This window comes from Notolabrus celidotus, chromosome 23, assembly GCF_009762535.1.
Source record: "Notolabrus celidotus isolate fNotCel1 chromosome 23, fNotCel1.pri, whole genome shotgun sequence".
Taxonomy (NCBI): Eukaryota; Metazoa; Chordata; class Actinopteri; order Labriformes; family Labridae; genus Notolabrus; species Notolabrus celidotus.
In genome coordinates, this window is record NC_048294.1 from 3,674,280 (window position 1) to 3,702,177 (window position 27,898).

At 43.2% G+C, this 27,898-nt stretch overlaps 1 protein-coding gene across 1 annotated transcript; it reads right to left on the reverse strand.

The window, feature by feature from the left end:
* LOC117807220 (insulin receptor substrate 2-B) lies at positions 1-27,898 on the reverse strand. The gene is made up of 2 exons (XM_034676386.1): positions 23,355-27,898; positions 1-5,848 (listed from the first exon to the last, which is right to left on the reverse strand). The coding sequence occupies exons 1-2, from the start codon at positions 27,565-27,567 to the stop codon at positions 5,844-5,846; spliced, it is 4,218 nt and encodes a 1,405-aa protein (XP_034532277.1). The 5' UTR covers positions 27,568-27,898; the 3' UTR covers positions 1-5,843.

Here is a 27,898-nt window from a genome sequence, read left to right on the forward strand (position 1 = left end):
TTACATGAACACATTTTTATTGCAATAGCTCTATCGAAAGCAAAAAAGTTTTGATAAATATAAACACTATGCCGATGCTCAAATTGCCTCTGAGTACCCCTCCTACCCCCCTTTCCCTCCACGAGGAAAAAAAAAAGAGAGAAAGAAAGAGAAGGAAATGAAACAAAAAAAAGAGGGGGGGGCACCTGCCGAGGCGCAATCATAACATGAAAAAAGCGACAACTTGAGTTTTCCTTATTTACAGAAGGAGGATTTCCATTCCCGCCACGGTTTTCTCTCTTTTTTTTTTTAAAACTCATTTTTCGTCTTTTTCGTATATAGGACGTAGGTCGCTGAAAAATAATGCACATACGAAGGATACGCACCTCCACAGTATTTTTTTTTAACTCTTTCTCTTTCCTGTAAAGCTAATAAACAACAGCATTCAACTCGGAAACTAAGAACACAGGTAGCAGGGGAGAGTGGGATTCGCTTTTTCCCGCCAAAATCGTCCGATCTTTCGGGAAAATTCAGCGAAAAAACAAAAACAGAAAAAAATAACTGACCTGCGTTTGATAGCAGGGCAATGAATATCGTCTTCATTGTCATCATAATGGTTGCCATCGACAGGATTTCCAACTGTTACTACACAGCAGCAAATAAACTGTAATATAGTTACAAAAAATAAACATTAGGCAGAGGTTGTAACCCATTTCTTTATACAAATAACTGCAAAATGCCTATGTACTCTTAAAAAAAAAATACTACCCTTGTGTCGCTTTGTTTTCAGACGCACAAGGTTGCCCCGATACGACAAAACAACCAAAAATAAGATGATTATTTTCCCTCTGTAAACTAGAATACAAAAGAAACCAAAAGATTAGAGGAAAAAAGGAACAAAAGTTTGCATAATGATGCAGTACCCTAAGTCTTCTCTGCAAGGATTATATATATTTATATTTATAGATATATATATTACGTAGGTCTCATTTCTTTCTCTCCACCCCCAACAAGAAAAAATTCATAACAGCTGATTTTCAGCATCAGAATGGGGGTAACATCGAGGACAGTTTTGAGGTTGAATTGTTGCCAAAACAAACACAGATTCTGTGTAAATTAATTCAGTCATGACGAAGGATTAAACAGGGCGTTAAAAATTCAACGTGAAGGCAGTCAGACATGAACAACACTTATCCATTTTTTTGAATTATGCTTCAAATAAATTGAGAGATTCATTTCAGTCATCCCTCCAAAATCTAGCTCTAACATTTCTTTGCCGTAGCGTTCAAAACTCAAAAAACAACAAATCGCTGTAGCAAAAAATAAGAACAGAAAAACAAGCTCCAAAAATAAACAGGAAACTTTCTCGTCTGTGTCGGGCAGCTGCAGCCGAAATACTCTTATATTTAATTCTTTGTTCGTTCGTAGGAGGAAAATAAAGTTTTTTCAAATTGTTCATAATTTACATTTAAGACAAATCACAGGCTTCAAATTGTTAAACAGCATTTTTGTGGGTTTAAGCTTTTTAAACACCATTAGCAACATCGGCGTGCTGTGGTGGTTTGATTCATATTTGGGAACCCTCCAAGGGGGCAATAGTGGGGTAAAAAGGGGGGCTTAAAGCGAAATGAGGTGTGAACTTGCTAAAAACTGCAGTACCTTGAGTGTCCACTAGAGGCTGGCTCCAAAAGACCTTGAAGCCAAATACACACCCATTTAAAAAGCTCATCTTAAGAGGAAAAATCAGGGTCATGGCTGACTCCAAAACTCAACGTCACGGAGGCTACGTCCATGTTTTATTCAGTCTGTGGGCGTCTTACATTCTCTACTAACACCCTTAGCGTTAACTTAAGTACGAGCCACATGAACACAAAAACTTTCTTTAACTTCTTATTTTGTTTTTGTGGCTCCGTTGTGACCGGAATTCAAAAACTTGGAGAAGAAAGAGAGGGACAGTGAGGCAATATTTAGATTTTCGTTTGAAGTAAAGCACCGATGATTACGTTTCGTTTTGGCGATTACAGGAAGTGTTGGAAATGAGTCAGTCTTGATACTTCTGAAATAATGGACACACTCTGAACCACCAGCATGCCGTACACGCCACTCATCTGGTAAATCAAGCTCAAATGAAGTCATCATTGAAGATAATTATGGATCTATTGGTTTAGGTTTCAAAATGGACTGATTTGCCAAAAAATACAACTTTGATAAATGTGAATCTTTGGGTTTTGGGCGGCCAGTCATGAGACATTTTGAGATCCTTTCCATTGGTTTTTTTTCATATGGCCTTCCATTACTTCTAGACTAAACCAATTATGGGTAAAATATAAGCTCAGTCATCAAAACTTTAAAAACGCTCCCCTATGATTGGGTTTTTCCAATTTTAAATTGAAGGTATGAAGCTCAGATCGTCTGGTGGAAAGCCGGTTTGGTGCACATGCTACAACTTTAGCATACAGTACTAAAAAAACAGCACTTTTTTCTGTTTTCTGAATGAAGGAGGAAATCATCTCTGAATTGTTAGGAAAGCTTTTAATGAAAAAATAGAAATCTGCCCTGTTTTTCTATTTTCACGAGATACTGGTCCCATCCAAATCCCAATGGAAGCTCTGAGGAAGCTAACGTGCTACGACTGTTCAGGTTAGCCTAGCCTAGCTTAATTTTGGTTTGGGTTTGAGTCATTGGGAGACACTTGATACTTGATAGTTTGCAGGCACATTAAGGATTCACAGTTTTCAGATGTAAAGCTCGTTCTGATCTCCTGGCGGTGTTTCAGTGATTTTTGCACACCAGATAAAAGCGATTCTCCCATTGTTTGCATAATAGATTGTTTGCACGAGATATTAGAGCGATACATCACCCTGGACTTCAGGGACCTGAATTAAAGAAGCGAAACCTGCTTTTTCTTGGGCTGATTGTCAATAAGAATTAGAATCATGAAACCTTTTGGCTTCTTAGTTTGCAAAACATTGAATTTCTGAATCTTTGGGAGGGTTTTGGAAAGTTGTTTTCGAGCCATCAAACTAATTTTATAATACAGAACGCCACGATATGTATGACCTTAGCATGTGCACCAGCCAGCCAGCCTTTAATTTAAGTATGGTTGTTTACAAATGACTGTAGCTGCGTTTCATTGAACATGAAGTACCAGATGTGCAGAGTTCGCTGCAACTCCGCGGCTCAGAGCATCAAGTAAAGCCGTCAATCACAAACCGCTTTGAGAGCATCCTTTGCCACTTCCGACAGTTATTTAAAGACACCTCAGCTCGGTCCCTCCCCTCCCAGATTGGCATCCCTGCTGTGCAAGGTGGGGGCTTACAATGATGAGTCCCCACACAAAAAGCACAGTGAGAGTGACAAGCTTTCAACCGTACCGCAAAAAATTAAAAACAAGAATTAAAGGGGGTTGATTTAAAAACAAAAACAAAAAAGGGAAAGAACTCAGAAACAGAGCAAAGATAGCATTAGATGAGTGAATACTGAACAAAGAAAGTGTGACTCTGTGGGCTACGTTAGCTGTCAGTCTTTTGTGTTTCCTCACACGTCTTCGTCTATGAAAAACAGTTGAGTGGGAGAGAGTCATGGGAGAGCAGCGTGAGTAGAAAAAGCTGAACATGGCCGTATCAGTCTGTGATTAATCGGTGTGCGCGGTTGTGACACGGCAAGTATGACCAGCGCTGTGCACCTGGGACTTCAGCTCAGGTTACTGGAAACCTCTGTACGTCACCCAGAGCCAATGACGACCACACCAGCATGCATATGTGTGTGTGTGTGTGTGTGCATGAGAAATATCACGGACGTCATCAAGTGCTGCTGACAAAGACCCGATACTGGGGTTCACACAGGAGCCACCCTCTTCTAAAAGGGCTGTGTGACTACTATGTGTGTGTGTGTGGGAGACGCCATAAGATTATGACATGCGTCCTCAATCAGTGTGTGTGTGCATGCAAGATTTCATCAGTCTTGTGTTTGCCTCCGTGTGTCAACGTCTGTACTTTGTGCTTTCACAGCGTCATGTATGTAAGTGTGGGTTTGGTGCGCGCGCAAGCTCTCCTTCGCAAACCCTGAACTATGCTACGGACCATATGAGGTAAAAACTGAAATGTCAAGACAAATAAAAATGTTCAAAAAAAAACTAGAACAACGGCTTTGGTTGACCAAACAGCTCGTAATGCAGATTATTGCAGCAGGGCGGGAAAAAACGTCCACTGGCGTTAGCAGCTGAAACTTCGAAAACCTCAAGTGGCTGTTTTGTTTTAAAGGAATAGTTTGATGTTTTTTTGGAAAGATGTGTATTCATGTATTTGTAAAATGCCTTTCTGTTAGATGAAAATATAACCCCAGTTTAATTGTAGTTAGAGCTAGCAGCACTGTTAGCTTAGCAAAAAGACTTGTAGCAAGAGACTAGCTTTGTATGAAAGTAACAAAACTCATCATCAGCAATTCTGAAACTCAAAAATGAATGTTCGAAAGTTTAGTTCAAGTCAACATCCACATAACCTAACTTCACTAATGTCAATTTACTGTGGAAATTTCACAGGAAAAGGGGTTTAAGAAATGTTACGTACATAATTCCTCTTCAGAATAAGTACACTACCCTTATTATTGAGGTCTGATTTAAAAAGATGATCTAACTTTTGGATTTGTAAGCATTAGAGAGGGGCTTTCATGTACCTTTAATGCTTGGACAGAGCCATTTCCCTGTGGTTCCCGTCTCAATGCTAAGCTAAGCTAAGCTGCTAGCTATAGCGTCAAATTTTGCAGACACACATGTATGGTATCAATCTACTCGTCTAACTCCCAGTAAGATAAAGGAATACTTCATTTCCCCAAATTTCAAACTATTCCTTTAGATGTATCAGTTTGACAAAGCTGCTTGAAGAGGAGGCAGACTTACGACTGATGAAGCCTTCCAGCATTCGATTAATAGCCAGCGTTTTCCCCTCGCCCTGCTGAGTACCATCAGACAAAGAAATGTACCAGAACAATTGCACCTATTGCAACAAATAAATAATATGTGCTACAGAGTATGAGGAGTAATGCCTTAGGGTTATCCATTGCATTAATTGCCCAGTACCGGAGCTCTGCTTTCCTCGGTTGAATTTCAAAACTGGCTCCCTTAGCAAATGGGTGCCAAGCAAAATTGTAATCCAAAGCAGGGTAAATTGTGCAATGCCACTTGTTGAGCTTGGGGGTTAAAATGGATCCAGCCACGAGCTTGTACCATTTAAAGGTTTAATCCATTCAGGAAAACATTTCTAATTCAACTTTGTCAAAAAGTAATAACTGTAAGGTACCGTGTTGAGGATGGATTATGCATGGGGTAAAAAAAAATCATAATAAAAGGTAAAAAAATAATAGATTAAATTAAATTTGATATAAAAGTTTGCAAGTCTGTACCATAATGCCTTTGCTTAGTAATCCAGCCTCCCTTTTTTTAATACCGTTCGGAGAAGCATCTGATAATAATAATAAGACCATCTAGGGTTCTGTTGACGCCCCCTCTGTTGAGTTAGTCTGTTGAACATGAGGGAGGAAAAAAGCAGCGCAAATTGGCAGCATCGATTGTGAGAAAAAGAAATGATTTAAAAAAAACAAAAACAAGACAAGATATGCATATAAAACACAAACAAAATAAAAATGAAAAACACATAGAAATAAAAAAAAAAAAAAACTGCAAGCGTTTTTGTCATCTGTTATGATGTTGTTGTTGTTTTCTGCATCCAGAAGGGAGCGGTGAAGAGGTCAGAGGTCACCGGTGTCAGAGAGGGGGAAGGCCAAAGGTCACAGGCAGAGTCAAGTGCCCCGAGCGGAAAGATGAGGAGGAGGAGGAGGCGGGTGGGGAACCTCTATCATCTTGAAGCTCAGTCTGAGGGAGAAAATCAGAAAGAGAGAGTGAGAAGTTCATCCTTGAAAAGTCTACAAGAGTATGCAAACAGAGGAAACATCAGGTTGGGATGGGAGGGAGCCGATGAAGTGATATTTGAACATAAGCAGACAACAATAAGGCTGGTGTAGGTAGGGCTGGGCGATAATTGGTTTGAAAGTTTGTTGTAAACTTAAATTAAGTTATGAAAATTACCTCAACCTGAGAAAATAAGAATCTACAAACTAAAACTTCACAAAAATCTCATCTTACACTAAAGACCTGCTTCCTGTTAGCACCGTCAAAAATGATGGATTCAAAAAGCTGATCAAGTAATTAAATCAAGACACAAGCTAACAAACTGTCTGGTTTCTTCAACTTCCACTCTGCCTTTAAATTTAAATGAGATGAAGATTTGATATTTTATAATTATTGATATCGACTGATATGAAATATTTCATCATGATAACACCATTTTCAATATCACCCAACTTAATTGCCATACTATTGGTTTTCCAGATTTTGTCTTACACTTTGCAGCGATCGACTGAGAGACTGATATTCATTTAACATTTATTTAACCAGGTAAGTCAATTGAGAACCAATTCTCATTTGAAAACACGACCTGGGATATGAAATATTTGATTGTGATGATAACGTCATTTTCAATATCGCCCAGTTCTACATGTAGGACATTTAAGTCAAAAACTGTACCCTGTACTAGACCTGAACTTAATTGCCAATACTATTGCTTTTCCAAATTTTATCTTACATTTTTGCTGGGATCGACTGATAGACTGTTATGAAATATTTTATCATAACATAATTTTCAATATCGCCCAGCTCTAGATGTAGGACATTTAAGTCAAAAACTGTACCCTGAACTGTACCATAAACTTAATTGCCATACTGTACATTTTCCAAATTGTATCTTACAATTTGCTGTGATTGACTGGGAGACTGCGACAGCTGAGTTCAACAAGTTCAGATAAACTGTTAAATAGGAGATAAATTCTTCATATTTAACATTTACTAATTGTGTCTCTTTAGACTGTAGATGTTCTGCTTTTCTTCGTCATACATAAAAGCTCAATTAATTGGCTCAGGAAGATGTATTTGGTCAAACAGTGAAGAATTTAAATATGTCACTAAAATGATAATGAGTTAAACATTTTAAAAATTGAGAGCTGAGCAGCTGCAGTCGTTGGAGGTTGTGATATATTTTGAGCCATTTCCCTTTAGTTCCTGTCTTCATGCTAAGCTAAGCTAAGGTTAGCAGCTACTAGCTATAGCATCATATTTTGATGACACACATGTATGGTATCAATCTACTCGTCTTTCTCCCAGTAAGATAAAGGAACACTTAATTTCCCAAAATTTCAAACTATTCCTTTAGACGCATCAGTGAGTACCATCAGACAAACAAATGCACAAGAAAAATTGTGCTTGGGCAGCTGTACTTCGTCAGACAGTGATGAACTTAAATTTGTCAATTCAATGATAATCAGTTACAATTTTAAAAAGTGAGAGCTGAGCTGTAGTCGATGGCAAAAAAGTTTGTTTTCTTATTGACCCAGACACAAAGACAGTTGGTGATATTATTTGTTTTGGACATTTTGAAGCCAGGGGGTTGTGACATATTTTGACTGTATGTGTCTAGGTGTACACTGAGGGGAAATGTGTTCCTGCAAAGAGGGAAACTTCTGTACTCTACTGAACTGTAATGAAACTACAGCATGGTAGAGTAAGCTCAGGACTGTGAATCATAAACAACACAAACACAGAGTAACACGCCTGTAAACGAACAGAAAAACATTTCCCGGAGGTTATTTGACACAACAATAAAAGATTAGAAGTATTTAGGGTTTACACAACAGTTAGAGAGTTGTGTTCACTGGAAGCTTTTCTGACCGAGTTTGGCTCCAACTCCTCGCCTATAAAAGAAAAGAAATCTGTTTGTCTAGTAAATAAGTGAGCGTGGCCGGTGAACTTTGGATCCAGCTGACTGCCAGCAGACACAAACACACACATAAAGTTTGTTTCCTGCCCCGCTATCGTGTCCGGGGCGCGGGCTGTCAGGTCGGCTGTTGTGGTGCGCCCCGGCGGCCCCGAATGACCCCGACGATGGCCGCCGTCCAGCTGGGTTATTCCACTGAGAGCGAGGCTTTGTCCGACACAACAATGTGAGCAGCACGCCACAATACAGATGCTTTGACAGGGGGCACTGCTGGAATGCTGCTGCTCTGTTTGTCAGCCACGAGGATGGAGGGATGGATGGACGGACGGACTGATAGAAGGATGAGGGGTAGAGGAATCATGGTACACAAACTCAGCTCGAATAAAAAACACAAACAGACCGATCTGAACTACAGCAAGCGAGGAATCAGCACTCCACAAGACTTATTTACATTAAACCGCAAAACTTCAAATAAAAGCCCACCCCAATTAAAGGCCTGGTCCCTTTTAGTAGCCTGGTGTGGCTGCACTCATATGACAAGTAAAGGCCCGGTCTGAATAAGAAGCTTGCATACATTAACTGTTATTCTGGCAGTCTGTGCAACTAAGCGCCTCGTTTTTATGTAACACCACACAAAAACAAAGTTTACCCACGTCAATTTCTGGAAGGAATTTGGCAGGAAAGGGGTTTTAGGAAATGTTACAGACATAATTCCTCTTCAGAATTAGGACACTGCTCTTGTTACTGGGGTTTTGAACTGAGGAATACTTCACATGTACTTTTGATGCTTGGACAGAGCCATTTCTCTTTGGTTCCTGTCTTAATGCTAAGCTAAGCTAAGGTCAGCAGCTACTAGCTATAGCTTCAAATCTTGATGACACACATGTATGGTATCAATCTACTCGTCTTACTCCGAGCAAGAGGAAGGAATACTTAATTTCCCAAAATTTCAAACTATACCTTAAGACGTACAGTTTGACGGCATTCGATTAATAGCCAGTGTTTTGCCCTCACCCTGCTGAGTACCATCAGACAAAGAAATGTACCAACAAATAAATAATATGTGATACAGAGTATGAGGAGGAATGCCATAGGGTTATCCATTGCATTAGTTGCCCGGTACCGGTCACATTTACTGATGACCATCACAGCACAGAGAACACAGAGGGACCGTAGTGCTGTCAGGATGTCAAGGTTGTGTATGAAAAAGCAGCAGGTTGACCCTTTTGTGTAGATTTTTCAGAAAATGAAAGGAAAGGTAGCAAAAATTTGATTTGTGTCCGAGGAAGACGTGGAAAGGCTGACTAGGCAGTGGCGGGACAAGGAGCGTGGAAGCTGGAGAAATGCACTACTGAGTGACGGAGGGGACTTGTATTGCTTGTGTTGGATTTACAGGTGGAAATAAAGGCTGAAACAGCAACAGGAAGTTCATCTTTGCCTGGTTTACCTTTGCCTGGTTGTCATTTTCCTGACCTGACCTTGAGAACACTTTAATGCAACCTCATGTCACTTCATTTAATTAGCTAACGAGCATCTCTTCCTGCTAATTTCAAGACTGGATTACATTGTAAACTAACGGGACTCCCTACAAAGTGTGAGTGAGGGTCAATGAGATCCATCTTAGTGAGATGTAATAGTTGTAATGGTTATGATACTGTCATAGGGGTTGACCCTGCACCGTCTTGGGTGTCAGGGGCTTTTAGTGGGCAATGCTCAACTCTACGTGCACGAATAATCTATTTTTAACCTCAAATCAAACCCATGAATCTTTATTCTCAAGCAGTCCTGGTATTTGAAGCTAATGGGGGACTTTTAAGAGGTGGATAAATTAAATCAGGACGAAAACACAGAATTCACTTTGGTCCCGACTATAAAGAAAACTGGATTTTAAACTTGTGTTTGTGGGAGCCGGATCGAGAGGGAGAGGGGGTAGGAGAGGGAGAGGGAGAGGGAGGGAGCTGTCTGAGGTCTCTGGGTTTCTCTGGAGTCCAGGACTTTGATCAAAACAACGCTCTGAGGACACGAGACCGACTGACCCGATCTGACCTCGCTCAGACACACACACACAAACACAGACACTCTCGCCACAAAATCAGGTTATAAAAACAGCACTCCACAAACACCTGCATTAGCTAACAGCTTGTTGTGTCGTTGCAACACAGGCAGGTGTTCAGAGCTGTGAACATCCCTCTCTCTCTCTCTCTCTCTCTCTGCCCTCCCCGACCCGACCCGCCGCCCAGCCCTAAACCCTTCTCGCCCAGCTGGGACAACAGATGAAAGGCATCATGGGAGTGAGCAGCCAGCGTAACGTGTTGACCTGACACGGGCTGGCGTGACAGCTGGGGGCGGCGGCCTTTTAGGTGCAGATCGAGAAACGAAAGCAAGCAGGAATTCGATCGGGTCCTGGATCAAGCTGACATTTGTTAAAACAGTTTGAGGCTCTTTGATTTTACACATTCAGGGTTTAAAGCCCCTGAAGCTACAGGCAGATGGGGGGGGTTACCCTCCCCCTGTTTTTGTCCTGAGAGGTAAAAAAACATGCGTGTGAAAAGTTGAAAACATGATAAGTGCTTCAAGCTTTAGAAAGTTATCACAACTCACTTCACAGCAATAAATCAAAACTTTGTTTTAAAAAACAGCAGTGCTTAAAATGTCATTTTCGAGACATCAGAATCTAAAAAATGTGGGTTATTCAAACTTTAAATATTGTGTTGATAAATGTCTGTTTTCAGTTTACTGTTCAAAATTTAACTGAGGAAATTAAAATATTTTCTAAAAAAGGTTTGATGGGTATTCTTTGGAGAAGTCAAAGAGAAGTTATGTTGTTTGAAGATGTATAATTCAAGTCTATATAGATGTATTCAAACAAACAAAAAAAATTCCCGAAAACTTGTATGAATGCTAAAAGCCAACATTTTCACCAATACAATTTTCCCTACCAAAATTTTTACTATCAACATTTTCGCTATCAAAATTTTCACCATCAAAATTTACACAAAATAATTTCAATATGAAAATTTTCACAAAAAAAATTCACCACCAAAATTTTCACCACCAAAATTTTCATCATCAAAATTTACACAACAATATTTTCACCACCAAAATTTTCACTATAAAAAATTTCACCATCAAAATTTTCACAAAAAAATTCACCACGAAAATTTTCACTATCAAAATTTTCAACACCAAAATTTTCACTACAAAACTTTTCACCGTCAAAATTTTCACAAAAGAATTCACCATCAAAATTTTCAGCATCAAAATTTTCACCACCAAAATTTTCACCCAAAATTTTCACCACCAAAATTTTAACTTTCAAAATTTTCACCATCAACATTTTCACAAAAAAAAATTCACCACCAAAATTTTCACTATCAAATTTTTTTGCTATCCAAAATTTCACCACCCAAAATTTTCACTATCAAAATGTTTTGCTAGCAAAATTTTCACCATCAAAATTTTCACCACCAAAATTTTCGCTAGCAAAATTTTCACTATCAAATTATCACGAAAATTTTCACCACAAACATTTTTACTATTGACATTTTTCACTACCAAAATTTTCACCATCAATATGTTCTCTATCAAAATTTTCACCACCAAAATTGTCTACTTGAACTCTTTCCAGTCAGCTCCTGAGTAAAGAGATCTGAAGAACAGCTGATAATAATATTGAGGAGTCCACCATGCCGGGGACTGGAGAGATGCAGACATGAATACACAGAACAGAGTCTCAACAGGACAAATGAAAACCTCAGAGGTTGAAGACAGTTCCAGGATGAGAACATGTCTGCACATCCGTCTATTCCCACAACATTAATATGAAAGAAATCCCACAGGGGAGACTTCCCACTGTGAGGGACATGTGTGAACAAGCCGCTCTGGAAACTTTCGGGGGCAGATCTCCTGCAAATTTCTAGAAATCGATATGTCAGCAACACCTGCGGGGAGTTTTCATACATCTGGTTTATTTTAATGTCTGAATCCGTCTGAGAGAACAATCCCATATGTGCTCCATTAGCAGATGATTCGCCCTCATTTACCCTCCAATGCCCGACTTCAGCTGCTGTCCTGAGAGGAGTTCACTCGTATTCAAACCCTCTGCACAGAGAGGGAGGAGTTTCAGGAACAAAGTGTCAAGGATTAAAGAACACACTTAAAAAATCAAACTTAAGATAAAAACTTATTTTAAAGATCAAGTTTCATAGCTTTAGAATCGTGTAATTGAAATGTTAAGCATGCTTCTGTATTGGTAAGAACTTCTATTCTTTAGCGAATACATCAAGAAGTGTTATAAAAGGAATATTAAGAGTAATTATTTATTATTTTACTCATTATTTTGGTCATTTTTTCCTTTTATCAGATAGGACAGCTGAGAAGAGAAAGGATGGGGGGAGTGGAGAGTGGGGGATGACTATGTCAGGGATTATAGCCTCCATACATGGGGCGCATGCTTCAGCCACTTGGGCAATCGGCGCTCCAGGAAATTTATATTATTTTTAAAAATGTACAAAAAAATTAGAAAGGAAAAATCGTAATTTTAAGTGTCATTTTGCAAAATTTATAGTTGTGATTAATCGGCGCTCCAGGAAATATATACTGTTTACACTATTTCTAAAAAATGGCAAAAAAAAGAAGAAAAAAATCTTAATTTTAAGTGTCATTTTGCAAAATGTATATTTGTGATTAATCTGCACTCCAGGAAATTTATACTATTTCTAAAATTAGTCGATTTTTTTTTTTAAAAATCGGAATTTCAAGTGTCATTTTGCAAAATTTATATTTGTGATTAATCTGCACTCCAGGAAATTTATAGTATTTCTAAAAATAGCAAAAAAAAAAGGGAAAAAAAGTCGGAAATTTAAGTGTCATTTTGAAAAATTTATATTTGTGATTATTTTGTATTTTTTAATTTAAATGCATTTTTTTTAAAGCTCCTGAGCGAGTGAAAAAAAAATTGCTTCAAAGTTTTTTGTTAGCAAAAATATCATCCTGTTTTCTTCTAACACTCAAATTATCACTTGTTGAGAAAATGTTAAAAAAAAAAGGGCTGTTTTGTCAATTTAAAGTTCAACACTTTTCCCTTAGTTTGCCGCCTACCCCCTGTCAGCAGCTTCAGGCATTAAAAATATCCACATAGAAATACTAATTCTCTTGTTTGTGGTTTTGTTTGCTTTTGTAGGTCATGAAGAGTCATCAATTTTCATTTTTAGCATGTTTCATAACTAATGAAAAAGCTTCTCACAGAAGTTTTAAGAGATGAAATGTTACATCATGAATACAACTCAAAGTTCTCCAAAGTCCCATTCTGTAAGTTGATTGTGTTAAAGCTGCTTTCTCATTACAGTGTGTAAAACAGTAGAAGTAGAAGTAGAAGTAGAAGAAGTAGAAGTAGAAGTAGGAGAAGTAGAAGTAGAAGTAGAAGTAGAAGTAGAAGTAGGAGAAGTAGAAGTAGAAGTAGAAGTAGAAGTAGAAGTAGAAGAAGTAGAAGTAGAAGTAGAAGTAGAAGTAGAAGTAGAAGAAGAAGAAGAAGAAGAAGAAGAAGAGACACAGAGACACAGAGACACAGAGACACAGAGACAAAGAGACAAAGAGACACAAAGAGAGACGTCCAGAAGACGAGAGAGTTCCTGCATGTTTGAGGGAAACGGGAGCCTCAGAGGTCGAGTGCTGCTCAGGAAGAACACCTTTGAAATGTACACTTCAGAGTCACTCAAACCTGCAGGAACAGTGAGAGCGCATAGCTGACAGTGTTTAGGTCCATCTATTACTGAGGAGACACAACACGTCTCTCTGAGGGGGCACTGCGGGGCGTCAGACACACTGATCGTCTGTTTAAGAGACCGAGCACTGCTGTGTCTTCATTTAAAGGGTTATTCCACTCCTCTGCTTCAGTTTAATTACTAGTTATCATTATCTTAGTTACTTAAATACTTACTTTGTCTATTCCTTAGTCAAAATGTCAAATATTTGTTGGTTCCAGCTCCTTAAATGAAGCATTTCCAGCATTTCTTTGTTATTTCTGACAGTAAATAAAAAATGTCAGGGTCTTAAAATGCGGGTCTGACAAAAGAAGTGATTTGAAGACATCACTTTGGACTTCGGGAAATGTTATACAGCTTTCTGTCACTTTTTTTTAAGATTACAAACGAGGTAATTTATTGATTAATCATACAGCCTCGGTGCATGTGCCTAACAGAACCTGAATTTAAAATTTTAATTACTTATTTTGTCGGACCAACAGCCTCAAACTCACATGGTTAACTTTATCTTTTTTTAAATTATTATTGTTATTTTTTTTTTTATCTTGTGGAATTTGTCTAAAGTCATGGCCACTTATTGTTTATATATGACATGATTATTTATTATTATCATTATTATTTTTTAATTATTATTAGCTTTGTTATTATATCCATTACTATTTTTTTTATACTTAATTACTATTATTATTATTATTATTGTTTGTATTATTATTAAATAAATTATTTTTATTTATTTTCTAATTATCATTAATATTATTATTTTTTTTTTTCTTAATATTAGTTATATTTTTTATTTTTTTGTGTAATTTGAATTTAAAAGTTATGACCACTTATTCAATGCCAACTGTTGGCAATACTGTTTTGTTATAAAATCAATTGTATAAATGATAATCTGAATTCATGTGAGATGGATAATGAGGTTTAACTGTGTAGCTTGCATCACTGTTTGGTCTTCGGACAAGAGGACGAAAAAGAAATGAAAAGAAGGAAAAATTATGAAGTAATTCAATGTTAAAATTTTAAGGCGAGGGACTTAAAAAGTAAGACGCATGTGGCGCTAACTTTGGACGGTTAAGTTAAATGTTACCGTATATTGCAGAGGTGTTTTTTTAGATGACGAAAACGGAATAAAAAGTGTCTTAAACACCAAATTTAAGGCGTTTAAATCAAGCAGCTGAATACGTTTACACCAATATTAAAAGTTTCAGCTCTTCTGCAAGATCAACTCTTCAAAACAAATTCATGAGCATCGTTAAAATCTTCACTAAAGTTTTTAAATGTAAACAAACATTCAAATGAAAATATCACCTCAACATAAACCCGGACAAAGCTTCCTGTGGGAGTGATGAATCGATAAACAAAGTAATAAATAGTAAATAAGCTCGGTGTAATGTAGCACTCTGGGAAACACCTCTTTAAATCGTCTTATACTCCAGGAATTCATCCACCAATGGGAACCCTGCCGGCGCCGCCACGTCCGGCGGGGTTGAAGGATCGATTCCCTGTTTAGCTCTACGGACACCAACACTGGCGGGTTTATAGATTCCCATGCTCGTCGGCGTGGGCCACCCATGCTACAAGCCCCCTTAGCATGTCAGCACTTTGAATTAACGCGGTCGTCAAACAGTGGAAGTTGTTTATTCCCTAATTAGGCTAAAAAAAGGGCAAATTTCTAACCTTGTGTGGGCTTTTAAGAGGCTGCAAATACTCTCCTGTGACAGTCACACCGGCTGCTGGAAGGAGATATCGCTGTGTGCATGCATGATGGTTAATAATTCTAACATCTGTGGGTATATACATGTATCTGCCTTTAAGAGAGAGGGTCCTCAGAAAGAGGAGGGGGGGGGGGGGTCCTGTTACGACCATAAATTCATGTCAGTCTGGAAATAGAGCTGTAAATATAGACCGTGGAGGTGGGAACGAGGGAGGAAAGGGCAGCCTCGTACCGTCTTCTCTCCCCCTCTTCATCACGGAGGAGGGGGGAGGAAAAGGGCAGGTTCCCACCGCTGTCACTTGCATCTAAAAAACTTGTCTCCAGGCCGTGTTAAGTCCACGACTTCCTCCGCTGACCCCGCTTTAACCTCTTAGACATCTTATATCCACCTGACCGTACGACGCAGAGGGTGGGCTCTTTCCCATAATCCCCCTGTCTTCACCCTTTAATCCATTAAGGCTGGATCACAATCACCAAAACATTGGAAAAGTATCTTTTTGTTGATCTGTTGAGCTCAAACAACCACACAAAAAAAGATTACTACTTAAAAATAATAAAAACAGCATCATTTAAAAAAGAGCTTTTAGACGCACGCAGAAGCTACATTACATTGCTACGTTAGCTTAACCATGGCAGAGGAGTTTAGTATCGACCAAAGAAGCGAGTGAGGTTGGAAGAGTGGGAGCATTTCAGGTACATCAAGAATTCAGGATAACGTCTGCAAAACCGGCCGCAAAAAATAAGATGCAACTTAAAGCTGGGGTTGGTAGTCAGATTTAGATACACTTTTTGTTATACTGGTTAAAATGATCTTTATATCCCGATGGCATCCATCCATCCATCCATTATCTTGACCGCTTATCCCTTTAGGGGGGCTGGAGCCCAGCTGGCTTCGGGTGGAAGGCAGGGTACACCCTGGACAGGTTGCCAAGCTATCACAGGGCTAACACAGAGAGACAGACAACCATTCACACACTCACACTCACACCTACGGGCAATTTAGAGTGATCAATCAACCTGAGCATGTTTTTGGATTGTGGGAGGAAGCCGGAGTACCCGGAGAGAACCCACGCATGCACGGGGAGAACATGCAAACTCCACACAGAAGCCCGGCCCGGGATTCGAACCAGGAACCCTTCTAGCTGTGAGGCAACAGCGCTACCCACTGCACCACCGTGCAGCCTATCCCTATCCCGATCCCGATGGCAATCAATATGTGTTCTTAAAAAAGAGCAGGAAAAAAGCTGCTATCTACAGCCGGAGTAAACCTGGGAAAACACCAACCAATCCCTGCCATCAGGAGCCAAATTATGAAACCAATCATATCCCGTCCTGACGTTCTGCCCGCCTCCTGCAAAGCGTACATTTCATGTTTGTTTGTGTTTTTCACTTTCACTATGAGAATGTTTTGGTGAGGACCGGTTTTGAATCAGGGGGGTTAGACGGAGTCCTGAGGAAATGCTACATTCAAATTCATGCTAGCTACCAACCCTAGCTTTAAATTTTATTTTATAACAGTGTTATTACTAAAATGAGTGATTTGAAATTAATGAATGCATGATAATCATGAAGCTGGGATTACTCAGTCAATCATAGTACAACCATAAGGGGGCGTGTCCACTGCCTGCGTTTTTGGCGCCGGCAGCGCCAGTTTTCAATTCAAACTCAATGTGATTTAGCATTTTCAGCACTCAGCACCCTCAGCGCCCTCAGTGTCAGCTGATTTTTGTCGCAGCGCTCTCAGTTGAAAACAGTTCAACTTTTGGAACACCGCCGCGCTCATCAATGTCACTACTTGATCACAAACCAATCAGAATCAAGTAGGGGCGGGGCTTCTGCAATCATCTTTGTCAACACATGTCATCAAAAGTCATCACACTCGTTTTGTTGAGATATAATTTCCTGATTTAGAGCTGCTGGAGCTCTTACACCATTTCTATCAATATGTTTTTAAGTTTCATGTTAAAATGCCGTTGAATGAAAGTATGTATGGAGCATACAGAGCGTTTAAAAAAAAAGACCTAATGGGATGCAGAAGTGACTTTTTTTGGACGTTCCTTACCTAGTAACAGTAAACGCTGGCGGGAAGCGCTCTGAAACTGAGGTTATGGGCACTCCCAGCACAAGAAACGGCGGCAGTGGACACGCCATCTTAATCTGTATTCTTGCATTCCTTCTCATCGCCGTGTTTTAGTCGCTGACATCACAGCATCATCGGCGTAACAAGATCTCAGCGCTCAGTTTAAGGGTGAAAAATGACTTATTTCTCGTCTGTTCCTCCTGTAACCTGAGCCGACGTGAACACACCTGATCCATGTTTTATTTAATATTTGTAGCCGAGTTTCCTTGACAGCTGGACCCCCCCCCCCCCTCCCTCCCCTCCTCCAGTCCTCCTCCTCCTGTGGGTCAGGGATCCAGGTGTTTCTGTACGAGCTCCACACCGCAGCTGAGAGGAAGTGCATTCCTGAGCGATGATGATGCGTTTCCTCTCGGCCCCGCTGTGTGCCTTGACACGCCGCTGCCGCAATTACAGCGCCACATCAAAGGGCTGCCTGCCATGACTCAGCTCATACACACACACACACACACACACACACACACCTACCTGCCTAGCTGCAGAGCTCAAACTGTAAACACACCAACACAGACGGACCTGAGACTTATTATACTCCCATACTAGAGGATTTTTAGCCCGTTTCTAAATACTACCTTGAACATGCATGATCTACACACACACACACACACACACACACACACACTCACACGCACACTTCGCTGCAGAGTATAAACAATGAACACACACCAGACAGACCTTAGAGTGATCATACATCTTGACCTGCTTTAACGTTTCTGAACGCTCCCTTGAGCCTGCATTAATTAAACACACACACACACACACACACACACACACACACACACACACACACACACACACACACACACACACACACACACACACAGAAAAACAAAAGTACTCTCAGACAGACAAACACAAACAAGCACAATGGGATGTGTTTTAGCGCTCTGAGTGCCAGTTGATCTCCTGTGCTTGCATTCACACATTCAGCACTGTAGCTTTACACACACACACTCACACACACACACACATACACACACACACACACACACACACACACTTTCATCTGCGTTCAGCTCCGCGATAAACAAATGAGTCAGTCGCCGCTCACAGACAACCCTGACTCATGCTCCCTGCACACGAAGCCGGAGAGAGAGAAAGCGAGAGACGGAGGGATTTTGGGGGGGAGCGGATCATCAGGAGGAGACGAGAGGAGGACATAGGAGAGGAGGTGATCAAAGAGGAGGTGCACACAAAGTCAAAACATCCTCTTTTTCATCCTCTTGCTTCGTACGTGGCGTCTAACGAAGGACACAACACACACACGTCTGCAGTTCACATGAGGGAACTGAGCGGCAGAGAATTTATTCATAATGCTGACGCTGCAGAAGACACACCAACAAGATGTAGCGCCAAATCACAACAAATGTCATCCTCAGACTCTTTCCAAACAGGGCAGGGCCCAAAGACCCAACATCAAGACCGGATCAGATCCAGTCCCATCTTACAAACAGGACTCAGTCTGATCTCATCTTAATCCACCATGAGCAGAGCACTTTGCAGCATTTAGCAAGTTACAGTGGCAAGGACAAACTTCCTTTAACAGGCAGAAACCTCCAGCAGGACCAGACTCATGTCAGACACACATCTGCTGAGACCAAGCTGGAGAGAGGGATAGAGGGAGATGAAGAGAGAGAGATGATAGTGATGAGACGCATAGTAGTAGTTGTAGCAGCTGGAGTCTGGCACGTCCACGGCATAGATCAAGAGGAACCTACGAGACAAGGGAGCTCGGGGACTCCAAGTTACAGCGCCACGACCAACTTCCTTTAACAGGCAGAAACCTCCAGCAGGACCAGACTCATGTTAGACAGACAGTGTGAGTTGGAGAGAGGGATAGAGGGAGATTAAGAGAGAGAGTAGTCTATTTTTCTTCTATTTTTCTTCTATTTCTTTAAATATTTCTGTTTTAAGTCATATGCGGGTGCTTTAGCCTCATGTCGTGATTCTACCCAAATTTTACCGTCCACATTGGTTGCGACTTGATTTGATCTGCATCAGAGTTTTGACCCCTGTCCTGCAAAATATGGGCTGCAGATGGTCATGAATCTTCCAGTCTGTAGCCTCTATAAAGATCTGGATTCTAATATTGCTAGGAAATGAGGAAATGAAAGGAGGGGCGCTGGTGGCCTTGAGGTCTAAGCACCCCACATTCAGAGGCTATAGTCCTGGTTGCAGAGGTTGCTGGTTCGACTCCCAACCGCTACCACGTACTGCATGTCTTCCCCCACCCTCCACTCCCCACATTAGCTGTCTCTCTCCAGCTGTCCTATCATAAAGGCAAAAAAGCCCCAAAAATATAACTTTAAAAAGAAACAAAGTTTTCAGTCTCTATGATTGCACAGGTCTTTAAACCTATACTGACCCCCAAAAAAACCCTTCATTCATTCATTCATTCATACATATATTGATATCACAATGTAAGCTACACATCCTGTCATGGAGGAAGTCGTCCACATCGCCAGCAGCTACTGCACAGGATATTTGGAGGAAGAGGGCAGGAAGTCTTTGTGTAGGTAATAAATAAGACTGCTGATTTACTTCCAGTCTAATCTATCAGAAGTTTGATATTGTGCAATCACTGTTCTGTTAGATTCTGAAGGATTTATGACGACAAACCAAGATTTATTTAAGTCTTTCAGCTGTTTGGTCTGATTGAGAGAAAAAAAAATACTGTGTGAAAATTTCAAAAAATTCTGGATATGACATCGAATGTTAAATCAAATGCAAAGTATGCTAGTAAATAAATATATAACATGTAAAAATATTAAACTATGTGATTCCATAAACACTCCTTAAATACAAACATGTATCTGTCTTTCTTTGTTAGTTGACTGATTATCTTCAGCTTGTGAAAGAAAAAAAAAAGTCATTTTTAACATTTTATACACTTTACAATAGTTGAATGATCACGATAAAGAGTCAGTTATTAGTTTGGACTCTTAAATGTTAAATTTACGTCACCTCAGGGGGGGGAAGTGTATCCAAACAAGGGCGAAAGGAACGACTACTACGCTAGAATAATGTGAAAACGGCCGCTAACTTACTAAATACAAACTACTATGGCTTTAAATAATACGTGGATTATAAATATTAACAACATTCATCCATAATGATTCAGTCACTTTCCAAATTTTTAGGATCTTCTGTGTTTTAAGTTCATAAATGTGAAAAAAAGTCTGAAGATGTCTTGACTTGACTCCTTGAAATGTCTTCTGTTTTCACATTTATGACTGAATATCTTCGGATTGTGGAGGGAACAGGTCGGTCAAACATCTTGTAGACTTTTTTCTTTTTACTGGCACTTTTGAATATTTTTTGTTCTTGTGATGTATTGTTCTTTTCCTTGTCATGCCATCATATATTGTTTCCATCTGTTGTTTATCTCTATCGTTTGTTATGAACTCTGTTTGACCTGCAGGAGACTATGGATGAGAATTTGCCCTATGGCTAAATCTGGCATATTTACATGGTATGCTGAAATGTTCATTAATATGAGTATTACATAAATAAGATTGTTAGCCTGTAATTCAAAACATGACAATAAGTTGATTGAATATCAGAGAAGAAAAGATGGTTTGTTATTATTCAGTTGTTTGAAAGTTATTTTAGTGGTTTGATCGAAAATTTGGTGGTACAACAGAACAATAAAAACAAGAACTTTGAAATTTACTAGAGATGCACGATATTGGAATTTGGCCGATATTAGATATGCCGATATAATTTTTTTAATATATATATTTTTGGGTGTTTTTGCCTTTATTGATAGTACAGCTGAAGAGAGACAGGAAATGTGGGGAGTGGAGGATGGGGGAAGACATGCATCGAATGGTCGCGGCAGAGAGTTGAACCTGCGACCTCTGCGACGAGGACTATAGCCTCTGTATGTGGGGTGCTTCGACCGCTAGGCGCCCCGTAAAATTTTAACTTTAAAGGTGACATATCACGCTTTTTTCATCAATATATATTGGTCTAAGAGGTCCCCAAAACACGTCTTTAAAGTTTATGCTCAAAAAAAACCTTTGAAATCAGATTTTGGCATGCCTGAAAAGCCCTCTTCTTCAGTCCTCCTCAGAACACTCTGTTTTCTCTCTGACCACGCCCCCTCAAGAAGTGGATGTGCCTCGGCTGTCCAGCACGTTGATCTAATGTTTACATGTTGGCTGAATATACACGGCTGCTCACAGATAGCGTTACTTCAACCCTCTGAATCTGATCCAGAATCTGATCCTGACGGAGAGGCGCCTGTAGCAGGACCTTTCTGAAGGATTGGTCACAGATTTAGTGTTTCTTGTTGTTTTATTTGTCAGTATGTCGACGTGTGTCTTGGTACACAGCTACGAACATGTAGCTATGTGGCTATGTGGCTAATGCACTAGATCTTCAAATCTGCAGACGTGGGGAGTAAAACCGACCTTTGTGTTTATTAAGACAGCCTACAACTAGCATGCCTCCCTCCTAAGCTCCTTGTTAGCACACATGTGTGCAGGGAATGAAAAACAGAGGAGGGGATTCAGTATTATTTTATACAGTCTATGGGCTGAACAAGCTCCGAGCTCTGACTCCGTGACAGACCGGATATTGTTGTTACGTAACAAAAACACGGAAGTGTGAAACGGCTCGTTTCACACACATTTACAGAAAGGTGGAGAAATCAGAACAGGGGCAGAATGGATTTTTTTCATTCTCGGGGGGTTTGTAGACAGGGACACATATTTCAGGTAGAGAACCATTAAAAAGTCCATTTTGCATGATATGTCACCTTTAAAGGTCTTCATTGAAATCTAAAGTTTGGGTATCTTCTTAAAGAAAACATGTCAATCATTGGAAGTTTGAAGCTCCTCAAATCTGATTTCTTTGTCTTTAAAGAACTAATTTCTTTGTAGGATGTGGACGCCCCCTGGGCTTCTTCGATTTTGCATATTCCAGATGTGTTACAGACTTTAGATATTGACTGATGGGTTAAACTAAAGAATGGTCACTTGATAGTTGAAGTCCTTTAACAACAATAGCCTTAAAATGGACTTCTAAGTTCAACAACGGCTCTCAAAATCACAACAACAACATCAAAATGTAACTTCCTCGTGTTGTGATTAATGTGTTTTGCCATCATACTAACTGCTGCTTCTGCTGCTGGCTCTGAACTCCTCCATGTTTTGTACACATAAATATATTATTTCAAAGATGTAAAAAAAAGTGTCTCAAGTGACAGGCTCACAGCAGACAAAAGCTGTGTTTGAACACACACCCACACATTAGTACACTCTGCACACACACACACTATGCTGACACAAAGAAAACAGCGGCACGTGCACAGACAGGCACAGACAGACAGCACCCGCTACAAAGACAGGAAGTCAGGGCCCTTTTTTGGGCGCTTCGGTCCGCACTTGACCTCAGATAAACCTCGGTTCATTCGGAGAGCTAATTGTCTCCCCGTTTTTTTTTTTGCTTGCACAAAAAAAAAAAAAAACACACACACACGCAGACCTCAAGATGAACCGCATATTGGTGCCACTTCCTGCAGCAGCTCTGTTATAGACTAGACTTCAGCTCCCTGGACAGATGCCTTCAAAGACGACGGCTGGCTGCTCGCTCGGAGCGCCTGAACGCAGCCTTGTCAAGATCACAGAGGCCTGATCCAAAATAGATTCACTAGAGGAGCTGCAAATTGATATAATGCGACTAATAATAGCACGCAGCACTTGGGGTTATTTTGGATTTCAGCGAGGAAAAAATATCTGTAACTGATTTTTTTCTTTTACTCACACATGAAAGCTTATTTTAAGGCGCGTACGAAGAAAGAAAGTATGTTTTCCTTACAGTGGCGGGGTGCTGTCGCCACGAAAACTCCAAAGATGTCCCGTGACACACTAAAGTAAAGAAGTGACAAACAAAACTTCCCAACCTGGCACATGATAACACTTGTCTTTACTCACCCTTGGTTGTGGTGACTCCATCAGATTTGGTGAAGTCTATACTGGCGTAGGCTCCGTTCTCAGGCAGAGGCACCGTCCCCGCCGCCGCCACTGCCGCCGTCGTCGTCGTCGAACTCCCGTTGCTGCTGCTGCTACCGGCTCCCGTGTTACTCCCGTCTTCCCTCAGCTCCAAGGCAATGTAGTTCAGGCCGTTCTGGTAGCCCACAGACATGTTCCTACACATTCTGGCTCCCCCGGCTCCTGAAGAGGAGGATGCTGAAGTCCCGGAGGCCGAGCCCATCTCCTGAGCTCTCGTCGGAGCGTGGTGGGCCGGCGAGTCCCCGTGACCCTCCACAGAGACCCAGACGCTGTCGAAAGACGCCGAACTGGTCCATCTGGAAGCCTGACCCTCCTGTAGGTAAGATCCGTTCGGAGCTGAGGGGTTCACCTGTGAGGGGTGGGTGGTGGTGGTGGAGGAGGACGAGGGGGCTCCTCCAGAGGGAGTTGAATTAGAAGAGGAGGTGGAGGAGAATGTCTCTGAGCTGTGTCTCCTCCTGCCTTGGGGGTCTGCTCGGACCACCTTGGGTTCCGGTTGGTGGGTTTGCGCCCTGCTGGGGCTCGACGGAGGAAGAGGAGGGGAAATGGATGGGGAAGAGGCAGAGGGGGTGTGTCCGTACCGTCCCTCCATGACACAGAGATGCTGCAGCATGGCTGTGGGGCTGGTTTGAGTCCTCTCACCTCTGCTGAGGTTGAACGTCATGTCCGTGTAGTCGTCCCCCTTCGACCTCCAGTGACCTCCGGCTGGGACCCCAGGGGAGGCCAGCGCCCCTGGATTGCTTGCTAGGGGTCTGATGTAGCTGGGCGGGTTCCAGGGGGCAACAAGGCTGGGTCTGGGGGATTGTTTTTTACCGAGACACCCAGCACTGTCCTGCTGGTCTGCCCCGACCTCCACACTCATGTAGTCCTGGTGGGTTTGGGGCTGAGCGGGGGAGTGACGGAGGTCACCTGACCCCACAGAACTCGCATCATCTTCAGCAGAGAGAGGATAGGCGGGGGGCTGCTGCTGGAGAGGGTAGTGATCCCCAAACTCGATGTTGATGTACTCCCCGGGACTGGAAGGCCCCTCTGAGGAGCTGACAGAGGTGGGGACAGAGGTGGAGGTACCTGCAGATGCTGTGGAGGGCTCACTAATCCGTAGTGGACCGTGGAAACTTCTTCTCCCTAAAGGTAGGCGGTTAGGCCTCACGACACGTCTGTCGGCCATAGCCGCGGTCGTGTGGTGAGCTCCGTAAGGCGGGGGTGGGTGAGAGGGTGTGGAGGTGCTACTACTTCCCCCGCCTCTCTTCTCAGGTGTAGACATGGAAGATGTGGCAACAGATGAAAAGACTGGTTTGGCAGGAGAACTCATGGGAACATACTCCCCGTACTCCTTCTCATCTCTCTCTCTGGTGGGCGCCTTGTAGGAGCGAGGGAGGGAGAAATAAGGGCTGTAAGACTTTGGGGCGCTCTCAGGTGTGCCAGGTGTGTAGTACCCTTCATTTGAGAGCTTGCGCCCCCCTCCGCTGCTGTACGACATGTCCATGTACTCCCCGTTCTCAGGTCTCTCTGCTATGCTCTCACTTCCACTGGCGCCCGCCATGCTGGAGCTGCTGTGAGGGCTCGGGGAGGCCTGACCAGGGGAGGGGGAGCTGCCACTGCCCCCCGGGAGCATCATCATGTAGCCGTGGGAGTCAGTGGAGGATTGTGGCTGGAGCTGGGGGTGGTGGTGATGGGCGGATCGGGGGCCTAAAGCTGGACTATGAAACTGTGGGGAGTGGGAGATGGGATGGGGGTAAGAGCCGGGTTGCATAGGCATATAGTCAGGAGGCGTGTCCCGCGGCGACGCAGCGACACCACACATCATGGGCATGTAGCCGCTGTCTTCCTTGGCGGACGAGGAGGAGGAAAGAGGGGGGCGCTCGCTGCCGGCCTCCGTCCTGGAAAGCGTGGAGGGGCGGCTCTGCTGGCTGTGCTCGGAGCAGGAGCTGTAGTCAGAGCGGAGGGAGGAAGAGGAGGAGGAGGGCCCGCCACGGAGCAGCCCGCTTCCAAACGGTAACACGATGTCCGACCCCTCGTCCAAAGAGAAGTTGGTCTGGGTCATTTTCTGGTACACCGCCACACCAGAACCACTGGTTGCTCCACCAGCAGGTCTGGAAAAAGAGTGAGTCCTCCGCCTCAGTGATGAAGAAGACGACAGGCGCTCATCCTCTGTCGTTGACGTGCTTTCGTCCCGTGGCGTGTCAGCTCCACTGTTGTTTCCAGAGCCGCCGCCGCCGGTGCCAAAAACCTCCCGGTTCCAGCCCATGGCCATGTAATCATTGAGACAGTTCTCTTCTCTGATTGGCGGGGTGTTACCGAGCGAGTCCGGCGTGTTACTCCGCACCCGGAAGTACCGAAAGTCCCCAGGACTGGAGCCGTACTCGTCTGAGGAGTTGAAGCCACCGTCTGAAGGCGAGCCACATATCGAGGCGCTTGAAGGTCGTGTGAGAGTATCAGAAACCGAGCCGTGGCCGCTGCTCGAGGAGACGCTGACCGGGCTGGTGGTGGAGGGAAAGTGGGAGACCGGGAGCGAGGCGGAGCGGGCGTGGTAGGTGGACGACGTTCCTGCGATCGCTCTGATGTAGCGCCCGCTTCCTGTGTTGGTGCCAGCGTTTCCTGTCGCGACGCCACCTGCGCCGCTGCTGCTCGCGCCGTCCTGACGACCGTGGTGGGCGCGCGTGGAGTTGAGGTGAACGAGACTTCCCGTGGCGGAGCGGAACGGCCGATTCATCGTCCCCTCGCCTTCGCTGGAAGTCCGAAAGCGGTACCCGCTCGCGCCCGAGCTTTTACTGGAAGGTGGCGTGCCCACGACGGACTCCGTTCTTGATCGCCGCTGCAGCCCCGTCTGGCTCGGCGGCAGGTTGCCTAGGTGGCGCCGCGTCGTGATGAACGGCATCGGGTTGGAGCCTGACGACTGGCTCTTACTCCTCGGTCTGAACTCCGCGAAAGCTTTCAGCGCTTTCATCGTCTCCAGGATGGTCTCATGCATGTTTTGCGCCACAACAGAATCATCCACCTGCATCCAGATCTCCCCAGGCCCGATGGAGGAGGAGCGACCCACCTCGATGAAGAAAAAGCTTTCCGAGTGCCCACAGCGTCTGATGTTCATCAGCTGGAGGTTCACACACGGGGTTTCAGAGTTCAACTTTACGAGGTGTATGGTTTTCGTTGAGAGGCATAACCGGTAAACACCTGTGAGGTTTTTTGTTTGACCCAGTCCTTTAGGTTTCACGTTCACCTGCCACACCTCCTTAAAAACAGTACCAGGAGTCACAGTACCGTACCCATCATCTAAATCATCTGAATCCAAATGGCCTTTTTTACCCTCGCTCATCAGCTCACTGACAGCCACGTACCAGTCCTCCTGCTCCTGCTCGTTCTCAGCCACAATAGCAAAGTACTCATCCTTAGTGTAAAGAGCAATGAGGTGTTTGTTTTTGGAATCCGCCCTTTTGTTCACTGTGAAGCACTGGTAGAGGTAAATCACCCTTTTAGGGGGAGAAGGGGCGACAGTTCCACCGCTTGCGGCAGCAGCAGCGGCAGCAGCAGCAGAGGAGCGCAGGCTGCTCCTGAACTTCTTCTCTGAGTCGTAGTACTCCAGGCGGCTGGGCCCGAGGTGGCTGGCCCCCCTGAGGACGAAGAACCGCTTGTGTCCATGTTTCTGCTTCCTTAAATACCCACATTTGCGGATATCATCCACAGAGGTGTCTGAGGTGTTGGAGACACTCACAGCAGCGTAGACATGGCTGCTACTGGAAGCGGCAGGGGACGCGGCAGAGGCGGCAGCGGCAGAGGCAGAGGCGGCGTCCTCAGCGGTGTGTACCAGGCTGCTGCTGCTGCTGGAGGAGGCTTTCCTGCCCGGGGACTCTGTGATGGTCTCCCCGGGCAGATGCTGCTGTTGTGGGGCCAGCTGGTAGTGGTGGTGGTGGTGGTGGTGGTGATTTGAGGGTGGTAGATGGAAGCGAGAGCCCCCTCCTAGTCCTCCTGGTCCTGCACCGCCGCTGATATTAATTACCGGGGAAGGGGGATCCCCGACAGACCCGTCCCCGTTCGAAGTGGCTCCAGCCCCCGCAGGTTTTGCCCCCACGTCCCGCTGCTGAGTCTCCACCATCAACATGGCCGCCTTCCCTTCCTGGTAGTTCGTGAAATTCGCCATCAAAAAGAGAAAACACAATCAAAGGTCACTTTACTAGCAGGCTAATCCGACTGGACCTAGACCCCATTCTGGTTTTTGGGAGACGAGCTCCCGAGTCCGGCTAGGCCAGCTAACGGTTGGCTCAGGTTTTTGCAAAATCCCTCTCGCACCGGTGTCGGTATTCCACCCACAAAACAAGCCTCCTGACTCGTGTAGCAGCAAGTCCGGTACCCGAAGTGCGCTCTTTATGGCGGATTGAAGCCTACAGTGTGCAGCAAAGGGACCACGTTCAGGAGGATCCGGCTAGCTCTGTTAGCGTCCTCCTCTCATCTCTGAGGGCCAGAGCACAAAC